The sequence below is a fragment of the Dermacentor albipictus genome, chromosome 10 (genome assembly GCF_038994185.2).
Source record: "Dermacentor albipictus isolate Rhodes 1998 colony chromosome 10, USDA_Dalb.pri_finalv2, whole genome shotgun sequence".
NCBI classification, from domain to species: domain Eukaryota; kingdom Metazoa; phylum Arthropoda; class Arachnida; order Ixodida; family Ixodidae; genus Dermacentor; species Dermacentor albipictus.
In genome coordinates, this window is record NC_091830.1 from 49,260,657 (window position 1) to 49,281,632 (window position 20,976).

General features: G+C 48.7%; 1 protein-coding gene across 1 annotated transcript in view; it reads left to right on the forward strand.

Annotated features, from left to right (window-relative positions):
- The window catches only part of Top3beta (topoisomerase 3-beta), a 39,316-nt gene extending 37,788 nt beyond the window's left edge, over nucleotides 1–1,528 (forward strand). Inside the window, exon 16 of the mRNA XM_070528099.1 lies at nucleotides 1,198–1,528. Coding sequence (XP_070384200.1) covers nucleotides 1,198–1,419 — 222 coding nt within the window. The 3' untranslated portion in view covers nucleotides 1,420–1,528. The remainder of the gene's footprint in view (nucleotides 1–1,197) is intronic.
- Nucleotides 1,529–20,976: the final 19,448 nt, after the last annotated feature.

Consider the following 20,976-nt stretch of genomic DNA (forward strand, 5'->3'; position numbering starts at 1 on the left):
CAAACACCGTTTTAAATGACTAACAAAATCAACACCATCTGGAGAAGGCTTTGTGTGTATAGTCAGTGACCGATTTTTCGAACGCGCATAATTCAAACACCCTTGCAGCATCACCAATTACCCCGTAGAGCAAAATTATAAGGACATCTGAAATTTCGCATGCTGAAACCCTTCGCCGTCCAATTTTTATTACCTTTTTGCCGGGACCGCAGGTCTGACACAGCATTAACTGAAGCCGACACTGACTTTTTGATTATCTCGCAACCTTGAAACAGCGCTCTCGCATGCCGATCTACTGGCAGCTATAGTAGCTGTTTTTGTGCTGTCCTTAGGCCTAGCTTGACGCTTGCTATCAAACTTCCTGCTGTTCGGTGCTGTGTTTCTCATTAAAGAATATGCCGCTGTCTGCGCCACTCCGCCTTCGTCATCGTCGCCGATTGCGTTGAGGCACGGAAAGCACGGCAAGGGTCTGAAGTATTACATAACGCCGGTTCCTGGAAGCTAGTTTGCCGCAGTACGGTACATTTACGTGGTCAAGCATACACAATTTATTGCAGTGAAGTATACCAAGAATGCAAAGGGGCTACTGTCACGGGACATAGCACACACCCGCTGTCTCCTGCCACAGTACTAGCACCGAGACGCCCAAAGCATTGTATGACACCTGATAGTCTGCTTTGCCGCAATATATTTCAGTTCGTGGTCAAGCAAATGCAATCTATTGCAGTGAAGCATACCAACCGTGCAATGACGCCACTGTAACGGGACAGAGAATGTGTTCCTTAATTTTGAATGCGCACAAGCGCCATTTTCTGTCACAGTACGAGCACCGGGATGCCTAATAATTATACTCACATGCCTTTAAAGCTATTTTGGATATGGCTGTGGTGATCGGGGCCCTTGAGGGCAGTTTAACATGCATTCTTTTTTTTTGGACATTGTCACACTTCTTAGTGGGTACAAAAAATCGTATGTTGACTGTATAACAGGTTGTTAGAACTCATGCTCTCCTAATTGCCTACTAAATTTAGCGGCCAACTGTTGTAGGTGAGAACAGAAGTCTGTTCATACCTCATTGTGCAAAAAAAATATAAAATAATATGTCTATGTCACAGCCGCTTGCCTTTATGCTGGACAAAAAAAAATCCATTTTCACTGCTAATGTAGTTTTTACTGTGTTGCTACCCTCGCGTGCAGGAGAAGACGAAGCTCCCAGGTGCACAGACGGAGGCAGTAGGCTGCATCTTCTGCGACGTGACACTGTCTGGCCTTGTGGAGCGGCATCAAGCGCTAAAGCCAAGGAACAACTACCGCCGGGCAGCAGGTGCCACTGCAGGCGGTGGTAGAGGTCGAGGCCGCGGTCGGCGTAGGGGCAAGCCTAAGGACAAGATGGCACAGCTGGCTGCATACTTCGTCTGATCACTGGAACTGTCTGCTCAAAGGAAAAGTGCTTGTTGTTTAGAAGAAAGCTGACACAGTTATCTATGGGCCTTTCCTAATTAAAATGCGTTTTGTAAATACTGACAAATATGTGAAGAAAGAGTGAATTTCTTTTTGTTCGAGGAACCTTTCAAGACCCTGTCAGAGTGTAGAGGCTTCGTCGTGCAGGAACGGGGGAGGATTGATTCTGGCATCAGTAGAGATCTAAATATTTCTTTCTTTTATTAATTCACAGTACACCGAAAGACCTTCATTTGAGAGTAAATTTTACTTCTTATAGTTGAACCCTGACAGGACCGAAAAGATTGTTGCAATTAATCCGGCTGTTCGAATCAGACAAGATTCAGAAAAAATGTCGAAACACACCGCTGATTCATTTGGCAGCATTTGCCCGACTCTAACACGCCTCCGAATCAAACGCGCTCCCACTTTGTGCATGTTTCAAGTTAGAAACTAATGTAGAAAGCACCTAAACAAATAAATCTAATGCGCTCCCTATTTTTAGCAATAGCAATTGTTGCTCACTAGCGTACACTTTTCTAAAGTCAGCTTTGACGTAATGCATTTGTGTAATGCAGTAACGCGTACAAACATTGCGAAGGCAGCTTAGGTTTCGTGACCGATTCAATCATCTGCACAATTTTCAGCTCAATTTTCATCTCAATTTTCTTGAAAAATAAAAAGGAACAATGCATGCATTAGAATCTGGTGAATACCATAATCAAACATTGGGAACTACGGTTATGCTTGAAAATCGTCCTGGGGTGGGCCGAAAAGAGGTATTTTTGGCGAGAAATGATGTCTCTTCTACACATTCACTGTCCCCTAAGCTACACTGAGACAGATGCTGCCACTAAAGGCATTGGTATCGCAGTCGCCATTGAGATCAGGTGCATACGTGCTGACACAAGTCCGAATTATTTGGTGAAGGCGAATTTTAGGAACAAAATAATGAAAGGTTGTGCCCGTAGAAATGCATGGGCACTGGCTGGTATGCTTGGCTGGCATCAAATTAACAGGAAAATCGACTTAAACAGAGTCGAATTATCAGAAGTCACTGTAATGCATAAGTGGGGACGGTAAAAACATAAGCGTGCTCAAAACTAATACTAGTAGTCGCAAGAACAATAAGGTGATCTACAGAACAAAATTAAGCTAAGAGGGTTTGGCTAGAAGAGCTACCCTGTGTCACTTCGTGTACGCTTGATATCCAGTGTCCGTTTCATCCCTGTTGCATCTTGCAGTACTTAGTGCAAGAAAATTGAAGAGTTGAGCTAGTAATAAAAATGAAGTATAAGAAGAACAAAACAGGGAATTCACAGAACACAATCATAGGATGAAAAAAATTCGGCAGAATCCATCCCACGATGACTGGTGGCAGAAGTACAAGTAGCATTCAAGCAATATAACGACACACCATATTGCAGAAGTGACGTTTATTTAAAATTTGTTACTTTAACACTGCTTTGGCTATACGCAACATACACAGTCTCCGATGTCGGCGCACTTTGGTGTGGCACTTGCTTGCCAAGGTAGCCCACGAACGTGATGGCATGACAACTGTATGACAAGACGCAGTGACGATAAAATGATAAAGGAATGACGTCAGTGTAATGACGAAGGTGGTATGAGGACGGGTCATGATACATCCACCAACTTCACAGTACACTTGCCAGGATAGCTCAGAGCTATACATATTGAGCCGTCAGTTGGCACTTGCATCGGAACACTTGCGCTTTCTCTCGTCACACCTGCGTACGTACTGCGACACAGACTTCGACCATCACACGTGTGCTATGAGAGGAAGCTGAAGGCCAGGAGATACAGAGCTGTGCAGGGAAAACGTCAGTAGATGCATGAAGCAGGAGCGCTCCTACAGCTAAAATTTTTATGGTACATTCGACTTTCACTCCTGTGTAAAACAGTGAAATGCTAAAGTTGCTTGGTACAATTTGGTGGGCATTATTACAATTCAATTCTCAATATTTTCCAGGTCTGTAATTCTCTCTGTCACCCGTTTGCCACTTCGAAGATTGTGGGCTTCATGAAAGGAAGATATGATACAAAGGGAACAATGCGTTTTGCAAAAAAACAATGCACATGCGCACACTCCCTTCTTTTCCATGTCTGTTCAAGTTACAAAGAAAGCAATGACCTATTCTATAATAAGTAATTTCTTCATGGAATGAGAGACGTGCAGAAGAATGAAAATTGTTCCTTCAAATGCAAATCTTGTTTTGGGCTGATCAGTATTTTTCTACCGGTACCTGTTCTTCTTGGAACACCATACAGCCCTCACAAAAACACTAGAACAGCAGCGAAAGGAGGTTTAAACGCTATCTTTGAGGCCATTATGCAGAAAAAAATGGTTGGGGTGGAGATTCACCTTCTTAGTATTTGATCTATATATATATATATTGCAATGAATAAAACCATCATGAACAGTTTCTCAATTTGGTTGCTGGTATTCTGAAGAAGACTGCCTATGGTACCCCCAAGTGGGGCCGACATTATTTAAAAGTTCGTAGGCTTGGGTGCGTTACGACACAATTCAAGAGTTGACAATAAGTGACACAAATAATAATAATAAAAATGGCAGTGTATGTTCAATGAGCACTCATTGGAAAGAAAGAAATATGTAGATCTTTTGAGAGTGGCGTATGGAGATGTACGATCGTTGGTGTAAGCTGGCATGCCTGATGCTGCTACAGACTGTTACGCTGTTATATGCTTAGTTGCACTCCATTTTTTGTTATCATATTGCGGGTTTGTATCTGTGTCCAAGTGCGATATAAAGAAAGGCAGCTGGATGTTGACGGTAGTACGAGTCATTTTCCCATGCTCTTTTGCTGCCTTCGTTTACATGCCAATAAGCCTTGAATTCTTAAGCTATTGTTATACAAAACGTCATCGTAAATTGAGATTGCTAAAAAAAGAAAGGATTCGCCCCAGCTGTTCCAGTCCACTTTCTTATGCCAGGCATTGATCAGTCATAAATTCTTTCCTCGAAGTGCAGTTGAAAATGTTGCAGAACTCTAGCATATTGTGCAACTGCAGGAGGCAATGGGTTCTTTGTGACAGCAGCAGGCTCGGATTTTTCTTGGCGTCACAGGAGATCTGGCAAAAGCATGCGAAGCACGCCGCCTGGGCCTCGGGCCACAGCTTGAGGTACCTGCTGTTGGTTGTTGCAACGCCGAAGCTTTCCACCAGGGTGTCATACACGAGCTGCAGCCCCTGAGCACAAAAGAGCGTGTCACGACGGTGTTGCTCCCCACCACTACTCCTTGTTGGGCGCTGCAGGCCAGGTTCACGAAGCCACTGCAGGCAGATGGCGCTGATGTACTGGAGCAGCAGCATCTCCTCCCATGATGGGTCGTTATGGTCACTGGTGTCTCGTGCCTGTGGGTGTCACATCATTACTGCTATCACCACCATCAGCTTATATCAGCGGTGTCTAGAGTGTACTAGTGTTGTCCAAATTTATGCACTAGCAGCAGCTCCCTCTGAGTAGCCTCTGTGATTGCAAGTTTTTGCGGCATTGATTTCTATCGGTATGGATGGTGAATATTACCATCGTTATGTAAGACGATTGATTTTGGGTAGCTATTTGATGAGCTTGCAACAGCAAGGTTTTGGTTCATCTTCCACTGCTGTCTTTCAATTAAGATTTATGCAATTTTCTATACACTCCCATGCAGAGATGGATTCATGGCAGCCTCCACAGGGGCCCTGATCAAAATATGCAGAAAAGCAGGGTAGTGGGGCTCTCTGCATTGCATGCTTAATACTGACCCCCTCCCCCCCCCGCCCCTCTGGATCTGCCAGTGCTCCCATGAAATGATATAGTGTGAATTGTGCTATTTGCCGTAGGACATATTTAATCAGTCTTTGTATTTAAGGAATCGATTGGTAGAAGTATCTTGTATGCAAGATGATAGACTAAAGGTCAATTCCAATGAAATTTTGGATAGTGTAGATAGCCTAGCTTCAGATGACGTAGAAATAGAGAAACCTCTGTGTAAATTATTACGCTTGAATTATAAGTGGATACAAAAATTACTCGCAGAAATAGCATTTTTGATACCAAAACTGAAAAGAAAAACTGCCATTAGAGCAACTCAGGCATATTGTGACGCAGCAGTAATCACGGCGTTTATTCCGCGTCAAAAGATTAGGCGAACCGACCACGCCCACAGCACGGAGCACACACGAGAACCAGCCCCACAAGCGATGATGAAGAAGAACCCCACATGAACCCCATATGATGATGATCGTGTACAGATGACAGAATATAGCTTATAAATTCCCACAATATTTTCGATGTCCACTGACCTTAAAATTTTCTATATACATTCTCTTTTTCACTCTGAATTTCTGTGCCAAATGATATGACTGCAAGTCACGGTAGTTTCCCTGAAAATGAATTTTAAAGATTAGCTATATGTTCCCAACTCAGGCCCTTGAATGTATGACTCTTTAATGGCCATCCTGTGTTTGTGACGTCGTAGACTACACCGCCACTTCGCCCAGAAATGACAAAGCTGACTCATTTTTCTACGAGCCAACAGCCGACAACGATTGCTTTGACAGACGTCATAACCATTGGTTCCCTTCGTCTTGCCGGAGCACATTGCATTGAGCTCGAGCACATCAGCTACCTTGCGTGGTGGCAGCGAGTCATCAGCAACCGGCGATCCTTCAGCGTTCATATCGTCATTGAAATTGTCTCTAAAATTGCTGCTGTCTAGTTAGAAAGAGCTGGACAAGCATCCCATGACATCAGGAGACATCTCAACCTCACTTTTTTGATGTGAGCAGCACATGTAATGCGTGTTAGTACTACGGTAGTGTAGGATCTGACATCATCAATTCATCATGACGTCAAACAAAGCAGCTAACTGTTTTGGTTTCAGTACCTTGTTTATTGGTTATTTAAAGGGACACTAAAGCGAAACAATAAATCAGTTTAGATTAATGAAGCATTGTCTGAGAACCCTGCAGGCAGTCATTTAAAAAAAATAGTTGGATTATTAGATGAGAAAATGAAGGTCCAAGTATCAGTATTTGAATTTCGCGTCGATACCTCAGAGTGACGTCGGGGATTCCGAAGTATGTTTTCGCATTTGGGCCGCGTTGACTGAATAAAGGTTCCCGAAACATGCCATGTTTAATACTTCGTTCCTTTAGAACACAATGTAGTCAATCTGTACTGCTATATATAATTAGTAGGCCCATGAAAATGCATTCAAAATCGAAGACGTCACAGCCCGCAGGTGCAGGAACTTATCTAGGCGTCACCACACATATTTCGTTCTTGCTTTTTTTCTGGCTTATCAAACGTCTTATTTGGTGAGCGTAAGAGTGATGTTTTTGGTGTTGTAGAATGGTCATTTACTGATACAGGAGAAATAATTTCTCACTTTAGTGTCCCTTTAAGGTTACTGATGAGTTTCTAAGCAAACTGAAGCAACCTACCGCTGAGAGGACTGTCAAAGCCATTTGAAAATGACAGTATCCTCATATAGTTAAAGAATGCGCTGGAGTCGCCCATTGACGCTCCTCGTATGTGACACATGACCCAAAACATTGAGTGAGAACCGCGTGGCCAGCGAGGTTCTCACTGTTTTGGGTCGTGCGTTGAAACTGCTGCTCAATGTTCACCTCATGCTTGCACACTGCTGTCGTATTGTCACCTACCGCAGTGCAAATGTTTCATGTAAGCTCTGCCTCCCGTGCGGCAAATATTCTGTGCGAGGTCTACACATTTCGCCTTTGCGCCGCCCTGGCTTTCTACTACTTAGCTAATTTGTAATGCAAATGCAACGCAAACAAGACGAAGGCACGTAAGGAGAACATGATCAGACAGGCACAGCACAATGGGCATTAATGTGCTTTTCTTATGTCCTCGTCTTATTCGTGCAATACTAATATTCCAAGATGGCATACCAACAAGCCCACATTATGCCATTTCCTGCTGTATTCTCAGTGCGATGAACCTCCAATGACGTGATACACAAGGTCATTGCTTCATGCCACGTGCGCTTGACTGTTTGATAGCCACTTACATCCTACATGACACCTCTGCGTCTACACTGTCCTTCTAACACTTGTGCGCCATTTCATTCCTACCTGATGACGTCACATTCTTCTCGTGCAGTCTTGCTCGTGCCAAGGCTGGCCGGCACATAACTCACTCTGATTCCTGATCTTCAACTGCACGGCCAGCGTGGTTCTCACTGTTTTGGGTCGTGCGTTGAAAAATGTCAGAGGCCATGCACTTGGATTTGTCATATCTGCCAAACACCAGGATGTGTCATCGGTGTAGAGAATATTTATTGACTGCATGCTAATAAGCACATTAGATAATTATCAGACTTGTAACTTGCCAAGATTGCTTCAGTAGCATATGCCATAGAGCTTACTGCATTAATTACTACAAGGAACTCTGGCACTGCAAATGTTCAGCCAGGATTTGGCCCAATGGTTTCTGCGACTCGCGTCGCCAACAGCGTGCCGATGGTGGCATAGTTGAAGTACGTTGGAACGCCCACCAGGTAAAGAGGGAGCATGCTGGTAGAGCGTTTGGACCACCACGGATGAGGCGAGTCGCGAGTATGCCATATGGGGCAATTACAATGTTCAACCCTCTCAGAAGTTATGAAATATGGCTCACAACAATGCGTCAAGCAAACACCTCTCCATTGTGTTTTATATGTACTACACAGACAAACGCCAGTGCTGCATGGAAGGTAACGTTTAACATCAACTCGCCACTCTTGTGTTGCACAAAACGTTGAAAAAATTAAACATTCGCTGTCAACATCACTGCTAATTATCGTCAATCAAAGTAAACAGCACAGAAAGATTCGCTTATGTTGATTCCTACAGTGCTTGGGATCTGCATAATTTTTCTTTGTACTTTAGTTCGTTTGTTGGTTCTTTCTTTCGTGATTTCGTTCCTATGCTTTTATTTGTTGGACTTGAGTGAATGTACGTGTCGGGTTGAGGCCGTACATTTTTTTAAAAAGAATGCTTAGCTCTCACAGAGAAAATGCAAAAGTTGCGCTTGCAATTTCTTGCAAATGCACTCTTGAAAAGGAGGAGGAGCAACATTTATTAAAAAGAAAGGACAAGCAGGTGTCTTTCTGCTTGTGTGGGAGGCGCCCTTAGTCCAGGGCTCCTGCAGTTCTTGCTGTCTCCCGGGCCCGCCGCACCAGTTGCTGCTGGTTACGAGGGTCCGAAATAGTCAGCTCGGCCTCCCACTGCTCGGGTGTGGGGTTGGGTATTTGCGGGGCCGCCTTCACGTTGGGGCACGCCCATGTGGTGTGATATAGGGAGGCGTATTCATTACAAAGGGGACATTTGTATGAATATAGTGTAGGATGTATTGCGTGTAGTCTGCTTAAATGGGGGTATGTGTTGGTTTGTAGTTGTCGCCATGTTACAGCATCTTCACGTGAGGGTCTTGTGTGGAGGCGGGTATTGTCGTCTGTTCAATCTGTGGTGTTGTAGCATGGCGTTGTATTGTAAAGGTACGGGCTCCATGGATGCGGCCGTATCCCTCTCTTGTGGCGCCCGGGAGGCATGAGCTCGGGCTACAGCATGCGCGCACTGATTTCCACGGAGGGACTCGTGTCTGCCTGGGAGTCAGTAATAATTGTGACGTACTCGTTGGTTGGACTAGAGGTGATGGCCAAGGCAATGGCTGTCTCCTCCGCTACGAGGGCGCTGGCGGTGCGGACCGTCATCGAGACCACCTCTTGTAGGTTATAGTCGACAACGCTGGCCGTGATGGCTGCTTTTTGGGGGTACTGCGCGGCATCTGTGTATAGTGTGGTGGGGAGACTGCCATATTTTGTCTGTAGAGTTGTTGCGCAAGCTTGGCGACGATTGGCATGATGTTCCAGGTGCATGCTTCTGGGCATAGGGGCTACCTTGATGTGTTCCCGGAACTTGGGGGCCAGATGAATTGCTTGTTCGTGGCCTTTGCTGTGTGTGGGGTAGCCTAGGCGCGCTAGGACTGTTCTTTCTGTTGGTGTAAGGGCTAGTCGTTCTCGTTGGCTTGTGAGGTGGGCGTCTATAATTTCTCTTATATTATTATGGACTCCTAGGGCTTCAAGCTTGAGTGTCGCTGTTCCCGGTGGAAGGCCGAGCGCTTGCTTGCAGGCTTTCCGAAGAAGTAAGTCTAATTGATCTAGTTCCTTGGGAGTGAGGGGCAAGTACGGGGCAGCGTAGGCAATGCGGCTGATTATCAGGGCCTGGACGAGCTGTATTATGCCGTCTTCTTTCAGTCCGTATTGTTTGGTTGCGATACGGCTGACCATTCGCATGATTTGGAAGGTGGTCTGCTTGAGACATTGGATGGTGTATGCGCCTCCGCCGTCCTGTTGTATGTGGAGTCCGACAATGTGGACGCGGTTTACTGTGGGTATTTCTTTGTTGTCGAGGGTGAGTGTGATGTGGGGTAGTTCATTGAGTTTTCTTCAGGATTTCTGTCGAATGACTAATAGTTCTGACTTCTCGGGGGAGCACCGGAGACAACTTGTTTTTGCATATTGCTGGACGACGTCGGTCGCTTGTTGAAGGGCGTCTTGTTTCTCCCCTTCGGAACCAGTGGTGGTCCAGAAAGTGATGTCATCGGCGTATATTGCATGCCTGATTCCTGGTATTGCGTTGAGTTTGTCAGGTAATTTCATCATAGCAATATTGAAAAGGGTGGGTGATAGAACAGCACCTTGTGGGGTTCCTTTGTTGCGAGTAGGTAACGTTGGGGTTCTGAGTGAGCCAATGCCTATTGTGGCCGTGCGGACTCCAGCCGAGATGCCGAAATTAAATGTTTGTTTTTGCTTTTCTACATGCTCCCGCATTGATTATATATATATATCTATATATGTATATATATAGCCCTGAGATGAGAGAATTGTCATCTCTTACTTTCGCTATTATGCTGGCTCCAGACAGTCGTTGACCCTGGCCACGGATACCGCAATGTTGTCTCGGCGAAAACTACGGACGTCCTTTCCGCCGGCAACCCACGAGTCGCAGACGTAGCCGTAAAGTCGCTGCATGGTTCCTTGTGGTGTTGAAAGTGGCCAGGTTGTCGTACGTAGCAAAGTAAAGCACTTGACCGTGATGCAGGCCAGTGGCAAATCGGGGGCCAGGGCGTAGTATGCGAAAACCAGAAAAGTGAGCAGCAATGAGAAAAATTATGGCGCTTGTGGAGACCACGGCACCGGTCAGGAGGAGTTGTTGCTTGTCTTCGAGTTCCGTCATGAGCTTCACGTCCAACGCTGTGCGACAGGAAGCATGCGGGAAGTACAGGTAATGGAAGTACAGGTCATCTGTCTTGCATAGCCTATCGTTCTATATATGGGTTTGCTTTTCTTTCTGGAAACTGCTAATTTTGCAGGTGAAGGGGGCGGTCATCTCCCCCTCCTTCTGCACCCTTACCTTAAGTTCTGGGTAAGAGTAACAGTACCATAGGGTTGAGTTAGGGTAACAGTAACGGGTTGAAGAGCTTGTTGCAGGCAATCGCAAGCCCTGATCGGCATACCACCAAAATTCTTGAAGACAAATAAACATATGCACTCAATGCATTTTCACTGTCTTACCTTATAGGGTTGAAACATAAGAATTAGAAGGAATGAGGCAAGACCGCAGAATAAATGATGGAAGAAAAGTTATATATGTAACTGCAAATGGTTAGAAGATGGCTGTAGGAAGTGGCAAGCACCTTTTTTTTTGCAGGTTGAACACTTTAACATTGGTTGTTATTTTTGCGCAGTTTTCATTATTTTTATGGTGGCAATTACTGGATGTCTGCACAGAACATGACAGTTCATGTGTCGCATCCGGGCTTACATGAATGTATTCTGCATGCCATCCAAATTGGTCATTAAATTAAGTCTGTTGATTGATGCTGGGAAATCGGGCTGCCAAGTTGGTGTTGGCACTTTAAGATGTAGCATACAATGCAGGCACATAGAGTTTGTATTTTTGGAAATGGGTTCGTGTAACTGCAATGAACAGTAATAATGACTATTTGACAAGATTGCCTAGCCAGTGGCTCTGCAAGTCTTCATAATATGTTTGTGACTTGTGTGTATTGTGACTGCACAATAAATATGTGGGTATCGTAATTTGCATACGCACATGAAAAGCAATTCGTGTAGTTGAAGATCAGGAATCGGAGTGAGTTATGTGCCGGCCAGCCTCGGCACGAGCAAGATCACGCATGAAGAATGTGATGTCATCGACTAAGAATGAAACGGCGCACAAGTTTTAGAAGGACGGCAGACGCAGAGGTGTCATGTAGGATGTAAGTGGCTATCAAACAGTTAAGCGCACATGGCGCGAAGCGATGGCCTTGTGTATCACTTTGTCACAGGTTTATTGCACTGAGAATGCAGCAGGAAATGGCATAATGCAAGCTTCTTGGTATGCCATCTTGGAATGATAGTGTTGCACGAATAAGACGAGGACATGAGACGAGCACATTAATGCCCATAGCACTGTGCCTGTGTGATCATGTTCTCTTCACGTGCCCTAATCTTGCTTGCGCTACGTTAGCATTCCAAATTAGCTAAGTTGTAGAAAGCCAGGGCAGTGCAAAGGCGAAATGTGGAGACCTCGCAGGGAATATTTGCCGCATGGGAGGCAGAGGTTACGTGAAACATTTGCACTACGATAGGCGACAATACGACAGCAGTGTGCGTGCATGAGGTGAACATTGAACAGCAGTTTTAGCTCAGCATAGTGCGCTACCATGATATGTCACCTCCACATGCACTGTGTGCATGCGAATCCTGTGCTGTGGACAACTGGCAGTTGGAACCATTGCGTGACAAGGCAGTACCAGGACCGCCAGCGCCGTTACGAGTTTACCCTTGCTGGTTGCTTGTAGTAGCCGAAGAACATGTAAAATTAGCCATCACTTAGTCTCATGTCATGCTGAGGAGAAAGCGCTGGTGCTGCTTTGTCGTGATTAACGATGTCAGAGGTTTGTCTCGAACTTGTTAGGCCCAAGAGACACCACCAATCCATGAAAGCGTTCAGGTTTTTACGTACGAGGTGGTGCCACAGCAGTATTTTTGGTGATGCAGAATGCTCGAAAAGCCACATTCTTCGGTGCATCCATAGGTATACTTCTGGGCTCTAGCACACTACGCAATGACGGTGTGGTAAAGCGTTAATATCTTGGCATATTGACGTCTCTGTTGATGGTGGTCACATGCGCCATGGGCCTAATGTTCAATGATAACACATCTCGCAAAGCTGAAATATTCTATCGTAAATTGTTGACACAGCATTTACTGTGCGTTTGCTGAACGGGTTGCCCACATGTGTTGGCAGAAAATTGATCAATCATATAAATGTTTCCTGCCCAAAACAAAGTTATAGAAGGTATTGGCACGCGCGAGGAAAGCAGAGACGAGGCGTGGGGCTTGGAGTCTCGGTGCCAACTGATCTTTATTCTTTGTGCGCCGGCCCTCTCTAGGCGGCCGGCTGGCTACGGTCGGCTGTGCTCCGCGCTGGCAGCACCGCGGCTTATCCGCGGCATTTTTGTGTTTACTACAGCACTCCCCCTCTAGTGAGAACACGAACGGAACCAACACGTCAAAACACTCGTGTGATTAGAGGTTGAGGCGATTTGGCGCATTTAGACGTCTGCCACTGCGCGTGTGGTAGGTGCGAGTAGCAGGCGTGGCTGCGTTTTCCGCCCTGGTGGAAACCGCTGCCCTGGGACGAGGCACTTTTGTATGGGTTCCAGGCGACGGGGTGGGTGTCATGGACTGCGTTTCCATGTACGCAGGTTTAAGTCTGTCCAACGAGACAACTTCCCGCCGCCCCCGCATTTCGATAGTGAACGCGACTCAACTTGCACGAACCAAAGTTCCGGGTCGCCAGTCCAAAACGGAGGTAGCTTGACATCAAGTAGGGCTACCGTGGGGCTGTCGGCGTCGCTTGGCTGGTTCATGGCGATCACGTCCGGGTCACCAATTATTGGCACGCGTGAGGAATGCAAAGTCGAGGCGTGGGGCTTGGAGTCTCTGTGCCAACTGATCTTTATTCTTGGTGCGCCGGCCCTCTCTCGGCGGCCGGCTGGCTACGGTCGACTACGGTCGGATCTGCTCCGCGCTGGCAGCACAGCGGCTTATCCGCGGCATTTTTGTGTTCACTACAAAGGAAGGGATTCTGATGATGGTTCGTACACCTTCGAGAAATTATCCGTTACTTGAACTTAACTTTCTGCTTGTTTCTCCGTAACGAAAATCTCGCGTCACGTACTCTATGCTTGTGTCACAAATCTCCGTACCTAGCGCACTGCGCGGTTAGTTTGTCAGGAGGAAAATAAGTCCTGCGGAGTTCATGCCCTCTTCCATTCAGAGCTTTTGCGTATATAAGTGCACTTTGCTGTCCACGCTGTGCACGTTGTCGGTATATTGTTTCTCTCCTTGCCTGTTTGTCGTTGTGCGGTGTCTGCGCTGTGGCTCATCTGGCGGAGGTGCCGCTGGTTGTGCAGTGCACGCAGCAGGAGGCTATTCAGCCGCCGCCTTCTCCAGCTGCGTCTTCTGCTCCTGGTCAGCCATCTTGTCACCCTTGTTTTTTGACATTGCTATAGGGGAGATGCTCTGGTCCTGTGCACATCCCGGTGCACTGGCCTCTACCTGATGGATCTTACTGTCCTGTGACACAGCTGGAGAGACTCAGTGCTTGCTTTCGATAGAGCCGGTAGCAACGTCAGCTATTGCGGCAGACGAGGAGGCCGGTTGGCGAAGAGAACCGGACAGGAGGCAATTTCCAGGCCTATGGTTCCTGTGTGACGGTGCATCTGGAGCGATTTGGTTTTGATTTATGGTAACAGCGGTTGCGGGAGGATGAGGAGGAATGGTGGTTCAGTTTAGTGGACTCCTTGCCAGCAATCGCACTGGTGGTCTTTACAGTGTCCTGTGGCATCGCGGCGGTGAAATTGTCATTGGGCTCAGACACTGTGGTAAGGAGCGCCGACGTCCCCGCCATAGACACCCGACACGACTTTGTCGAAGCTCTTGTTGTCACTGCTCAATTGTTTCTCTCTTCTTTTTGTCAGTCCCGACATCTTCCTCAGCCGATTCCTTGTACCTGTCGTGAAAGGGTGAGAAACTGCCGCTCACGAATTGTGAGGGGCAGAGAGCAGCACACTCGCTCACGAGTGCACTCACTCGCACTGATTTCAAAGGCGCGAGTGCGAGTGAGGGCAAGTGAGTGTGAGTGGAGGTGAGTGCAAGTGAGTGTGAGCGGAGATGAGTGCAGTGAATGTGAGCGGACATGAGTGCAAGTGAGTACCAGTGAATGTGCGTGGAGGTGTGTGCAAGTGAGTGCCAGTGAGTGAGCGAAGATGAGTGCCAGTGAATGTGAGTGGAGGTGAGTTCGAGTTCAAGTGAGTGTTAGCGGAGGTGTGTGCAAGTGAGTGCCAGTGAGTGTGAACGGAGAAGAGTGCCAGTGAGCGTGAGCGGAGCTGTGTGCCAGTGAGTGTGAGCGGAGGAGAGTGCAAGTGAGTGCCAGTGAATGTGAGCGGAGGTGTGTGCAAGTGAGTGTGAGTGGAGGTGAGTGTGAGCGGAGATGAGTGCAAGTGAGTGACAGTGAATCTAAGTGGAGGTGTGTGCCGGTGAGTGTGAGCGGAGAAGAGTGCAAGTGAGTGCCAGTGAGTGAGTGGAGGTGTGCGCAAGTGAGTGCCAGTGAGTGTGAGCGGAGAAGAGTCCAAGTGAGTGTGAGCGGAGGTGTGTGCAAGTGAATGTGAGCGGAGGTGTGTGCAAGTGAATGTGAGTGGAGTCGAGTGCCACTGAGTGTGAACGCAGATGGGTGCAAGTGAGTGTGAACGGAGATGAGTGCGAGTGCCAGTGAATGTGAGTGGAGGTGTATGCACGTGAGTGCCAGTGAGTGAGCGGAGATGAGTGCCAGTGAGTGTGAGCGGAGGTGAGTGCCAGTGAATGTGAGTGGAGGTGTGTGCAAGTGAGTGCCAGTGAGTGAGCGGAAATGAGTGCCAGTGAGTGTGAGCGGAGGTGAGTGCCAGTGAATGTGAGTGGAGGTGTCTGCAAGTGAGTGCCAGTGAGTATGAGCGGAGATGAGTGCAAGTGAGTGCCAGTGAATGTGAGTGGATGAGTGTGCAGGTGAGTGCAGTGAGTGTGAGCGGTGAAGAGTGCAAGTGAGTGTGAGCGGAGGTGTGCGCAAGTGAGTGTGAGCGGAGAAGGGTGCAAGGGAGTGCCAGTGAATGTGAGCGGAGGTGTGTGCAAGTGAGTGCCAGTGAGTATGAGCGGAGATGAGTGCAAGTGAGTGCCAGTGAATGTGAGTGGATGAGTGTGCAGTGAGTGTGAGCGGTGAAGAGTGCAAGTGAGTGTGAACGGAGGTGTGCGCAAGTGAGTGTGAGCGGAGAAGGGTGCAAGGGAGTGCCAGTGAATGTGAGTGGAGGTGTGTGCAAGTGAGTGCCAGTGAGTATGAGCGGAGATGAGTGCAAGTGAGTGCCAGTGAATGTGAGTGGATGAGTGTGCAGGTGAGTGCAGTGAGTGTGAGCGGTGAAGAGTGCAAGTGAGTGTGAGCGGAGGTGTGCGCAAGTGAGTGTGAGCGGAGAAGGGTGCAAGGGAGTGCCAGTGAATGTGAGCGGAGGTGTGTGCAAGTGAGTGCCAGTGAGTGTAGGTGGAGGTGAGTGCCAGTGAGTGTGAGCGGAGATGAGTACAAGTGAGTGCAGTGAGTGAGCGGAGATGAGTGCAGTGAGTGTGAGCGGAGATGAGTGCAAGTGAATGTGAGTGGAGTCGAGTGCCACTGAGTGTGAATGGAGATGAGTGCAAATGAGTGAAGTGAGTGTGAGCGGAGATGAGTGCCAGTGAATGTGAGTGCAGGTGTCTGCAAGTGAGTGCCAGTGAGTGTGAGCGGAGATGAGTGCAAGTCAGTGCCAGTGAATGCGAGTGGAGGTATGTGCAAGTGAGTGCCAAAGAGTGTGACCGGAGATGAGTGCGAGTGCCAGTGAATGTTAGTGGATGTGAGTGCCAGTGAGTGTGAGCGGAGGTGAGTGCCAGTGAATGTGAGCGGAGGTGTGTGCAAGTGAGTGCCAGTGAGTGAGAGTGGACATGAGTGCCAGTGAATGTGAGTGAAGGTGCGTGCAAGTGAGTGCCAGTGAGTGTGAGCGGAGATGAGTGCCAGTGAATATGAGTAGAGGTGAGTGCCAATGAGTGTGAGCGGAGGTGAGTGCCAGTGAATGTGAGTGGAGTGGTGTGCAAGTGAGTGCCAGTGAATGTGAGCGGAGATGAGTGCAAGTGAGTGCCAGTCAATGTGGCTGGAGTTGTGTGCATGTGAGTGCCAGTGAGTGTGAGCCGAGATGAGTACAAGTGAGCGCCAGTAAATGTGAGCGGATGTGTGTGTGAGTGCCAGTGAGTGTGAGTGGAGGTGAGCACCGTGAGTGTGAGTGCAGGTGAGTGCCAGTGAATGTGAGTGGAGGTGTGTACAAATGAGTGAGCGGAGATGAGTGCCAGTGAGTGTGAGCAGAGGTGAGTGCCAGTAAATGTGAGTGGAGGTGTCTGCAAGTGAGTGCCCGTGAGTGTGAGTGCAGGTGAGTGCAAGTGAGTGCCAGTGAATGTGAGTGGAGGTGTCTGCAAGTCAGTGCCAGTGGATGCGAGTGGAGGTGTGTGCAAGTGAGTGCCAATGAGTGTGACCGGAGATGAGTGCGAGTGTGTGCCAGTGAAGGTGGGCGGAGGTGTGTGCAAGTGAGTGTAAGCGGAGATGAGTGCCAGTGAATGTGAGCGGAGGTGTGTGCCAGTGAGTGTGAGCGAAGATGAGTGCAAGTAAGTGCCAGTGAAGGTGCGTGCAAGTGAGTGCCAGTGAGTATGAGCGTAGATGAGTGCCAGTGAATGTGAGTGCCAGTGAGTGTGAGCGGAGGTGAGTGCCAGTGAATGTGAGGGGAGGTGTGTGCAAGTGAGTGTGAGCGGAGATGAGTGCCAATGAATGTGAGTGGAGGTGTGTGCAAGTGAGTGCCAGTGAGTGTGAGCGGAGATGAGTGCAAGTGAGTGCCAGTCAATGTGACTGGAGGTGTGTGCAAGTGAGTGCCAGTGAGTGTGAGCGGAGATGAGTGCGAGTGCGTGCCAGTGAATGTGAGTGGATGTGTGTGCAAGTGAGTGCCAGTGAGTGTGAGTGGAGGTGAGTGCAAGTGAGTGCCTGTGAATGTGAGCGGAGGTGTGTGCCATTGAGTGAGCGGAGTTGAGTGCCAGTGAGTGAGCGGAGGTGAGTGCCAGTGAATGTGAGTGGAGGTGTCTGCAAGTGAGTGCCAGTGAGTGTGAGCGGAGATGAGTGCAAGTCAGTGCCAGTGAATGCGAGTGGAGGTGTGTGCAAGTGAGTGCCAGTGAGTGTGAGCGGAGGTGAGTGCGAGTGAGTGCCAGTGAATGTGAATGGAGGTGTGTGCAAGTGAGTGCCAGTGAGTGTGAACGGAGATGAGTGCGAGTGCCAGTGAATGTTAGTGGAGGTGAGTGCCAGTGAGTGTAAACGGAGGTGAGTGCGAGTGAGTGCCAGTGAGTGTGAGCGGAGTTGAGTGCGAGTGACTGCCAGCCAATGTGAGTGGAGGTGTGTGCCGGTGAGTGTGAGCGGAGATGAGTGCGAGTGCCAGTGAATGTAAGTGGAGTTGTGTGCAAGTGAGTGCCAGTGAGTGTGAGCGGAGATGAGTGCAAGTAAGTGCCAGTGAATGTGAGTGGTGGTGTGTGCAAGTGAGTGTGAGCGGAGGCGCGTGCAAGTGATAGCCAGTGAGTGTGAGCGGAGATGAGTGAAAGTGAGTGCCAGTGAATGTGAGTGGAGGTGTGTGCAAGTGATTGCCAGTGAGTGTGAGCGGAGATGAGTGCAAGTGAGTGCCAGTGAATGTGAGTGGATTTGTGTGCAAGTGAGTGCCAGTGAATGTGAGTGGAGGTGTGTGCAAAGGATTGCCAGTGAGTGAACGGAGAGGAGTGCAAGTGAGTGCCAGTGAGTGTGAGCGGAGGTGAGCGCCAGTGAATGTGAGTGGAGGTGTCTGCAAGTGAGTGCCAGTGAGTGTGAGGGGAGATGAGCGCGAGTGCCAGTGAATGTGAGTGCAGGTGTGTGCAAGTGAGTGCCAGTGAGTGTGAGCGGAGATGAGTACCAGTGAATGCGAGTGGTGGTGTGTGCTAGTGAGTGTGAGCGTAGGTGCGTGCAAGTGAGTGCCAGTGAGTGTGGGTGGAGATGAGTGCAAGTGAGTGCCAGTGAATGTGAGCGGAGGTGTGTGCAAGTGAATGCCAGTGAGTGAGAGTGGAGATGAATGCAAGTGAGGGCCAGTGAATGTGAGTGAAGGTGCGTGCAAGTGAGTGCCAGTGAGTGTGAGCGGAGATGAGTGCCAGTGAATGTGAGTGCGAGTGAGTGTGAGCGGAGGTGAGTGCGAGTGAGTGCCAATGATTGTGAGTGGAGGTGTGTGCAAGCGAGTGTGAGCAGAGATGAGTGCCACTGAATGTGAGCTTGACCGGAGGTGAGTGCGAGTGTGTGCAAGTGAACGTGAGCGGAGGTATGTGCGTGTTAGTGCCAGTGAGTGTGAGCGGAGTTGAGTGCGAGTGACTGCCAGCCAATGAGAGTGGAGGTGTGTGCAAGTGAGTGCCAGTGAGTGTGAGCGGAGATGAGTGCGAGTGCCAGTGAATGTAAGTGGATGTGTGTGCAAGTGAGTGCCAGTGAGTGTGAGCGGAGATGAGTGCCAGTGAATGTGAGTGGTGGTGTGTGCAAGTGAGTGCCAGTGAATGTGAGTGAAGGTGCGTGCAAGTGAGTGTGAGCGGAGATGAGTGCCAGTGAATGTCAGTGGAGGTGTGTGGAAGTGAGTGTGATCTGATATGAGTGCAAGTGAGTGCCAGTCAATGTGAGTGGAGGTGTGTGCAAGTGAGTGCCACTGAGTGTGAGCGGAGATGAGTGCAAGTGAGTGCCAGGTAATGTCAGTGGATGTGTGTGCAAGTGAGTGCCAGTGAGTGTGAGCGGAGATGAGTGGAAGTGAGTAGCCAGTGAGTGTGAGTGGAGATGAGTGCAAGTGAGTGCCAGTGAATGTGAGTGGAGGTTTGTGCCAGTGAGTGCCATTGAATGTGGGTGGAGATAAGTGCAAGTGAGGGCCAGTGATTGTGAGTTGAGGTGAGTGCGAGTGAGTGCCAGTGAGTGATAGTTGAGGTGTGTGCAAGTGAGTGCCAGTGAGTGTGAGCGGTGATGAGTGCCAGTGAATGTGAGTGCAGGTGTGTGCAAGTGAATGCCAGTGAGTGTGAGCGGAGACGAGTGCAAGTGAGTGCCAGTCAATGTGACTGGAGGTGTGTGCAAGTGAGTGCCAGTGAGTGGGAGTGGAGATGAGTGCGAGTGCCAATGAATGTGAGTGGAGGTGTGTGCAAGTGAGTGCCAGTGAGTGTAAGCGGAGATGAGTGCAAGTGAGTGCCAGTGAGTAATAGTGGAGGTGAGTGCCAGTGAGTGTGAGCGGAGATGAGTTCCAGTGAATGTGAGTGCGAGTGAGTGCCAGTGAATGTGAGCGGAGGTGAGTGCGAGGGAGTGCCAGTGAATGTGAGTGGAGGTGTGTGCAATTGAGTGCCAGTGAGTGTGAGCGGAGATGAGTGCCAGTGAATGTGAGTGGAGGTGTGTGCAAGTGAGTGCCAGTGAGTGTGAGTGGAGATGAGTGCAAGTGAGTGCCAGTGAATGTGAGTGGATGTGTGTGCAAGTGAGTGCCAGTGAGTGTGAGTGGAGGTGAGTGGCGTGAGTGTGAGTCGAGGTGAGTGCCAGTGAGTGTGAGCGGAGTTTGGTGCCGGTGAATGTGAGCAGAGGTGTCTGCAAGTGAGTGCCAGTGAGTGGGATTGGAGATGAGTGCGAGTGCCAATGAATGTGAGTTGAGGTGTGTGCAAGTGAGTGCCAGTGAGTGTAAGCGGAGATGAATGCAAGTGAGTGCCAGTGAATGTGAGCGGAGGTAAGTGCGAGTGAAGGCCAGTGAGTGTGAGCGGAGATGAGTGCGAGTGCCAATGAATGTGAGTGGATGTGTGCGCCAGTGCGTGTGGGCGGAGATAAGTGCAGGTGAGTGCCAGTGAGTGTGAGCGGAGATAGGTGCCAGTGAATGTGAGTGGAGGTGTGTGGAAGTGAGGTCCTGTGACTGTGAGCGTAGGTGGGTTCAAGTGAGTGCCAGTGAGTGTGAGCAGAGATGAGTGCCAGTGAATGTGAGTGGAGGTGTGTGCAAGGGAGTGCCAATGAGTGTGAGCGGATATGAATGCAAGTAAGTGCCAGTGAACGTGAGCGGAGGTGAGTGCCAGTGAGTGTGAGCGGAGGTGAGTGCGAGTTCAAGTGAGTGCCACTGAGTGTGAAGCCTATAGGCGATGAAAATTTAGTTTCAGGCAGGTAAAAAAATTTATCTCTAATGCGCTTGTTCTCCGCATATTTTACTCCGCACGCATGCGCTCACGCCCGTTTACGCGATAAATGCCCGAATAGATACGGAATAAATTTTTCGAAGAAATGCCGAAATCGGTAGGCCTATAGCCCATGAAAATTTTAGTTTCAGGCAGCTAA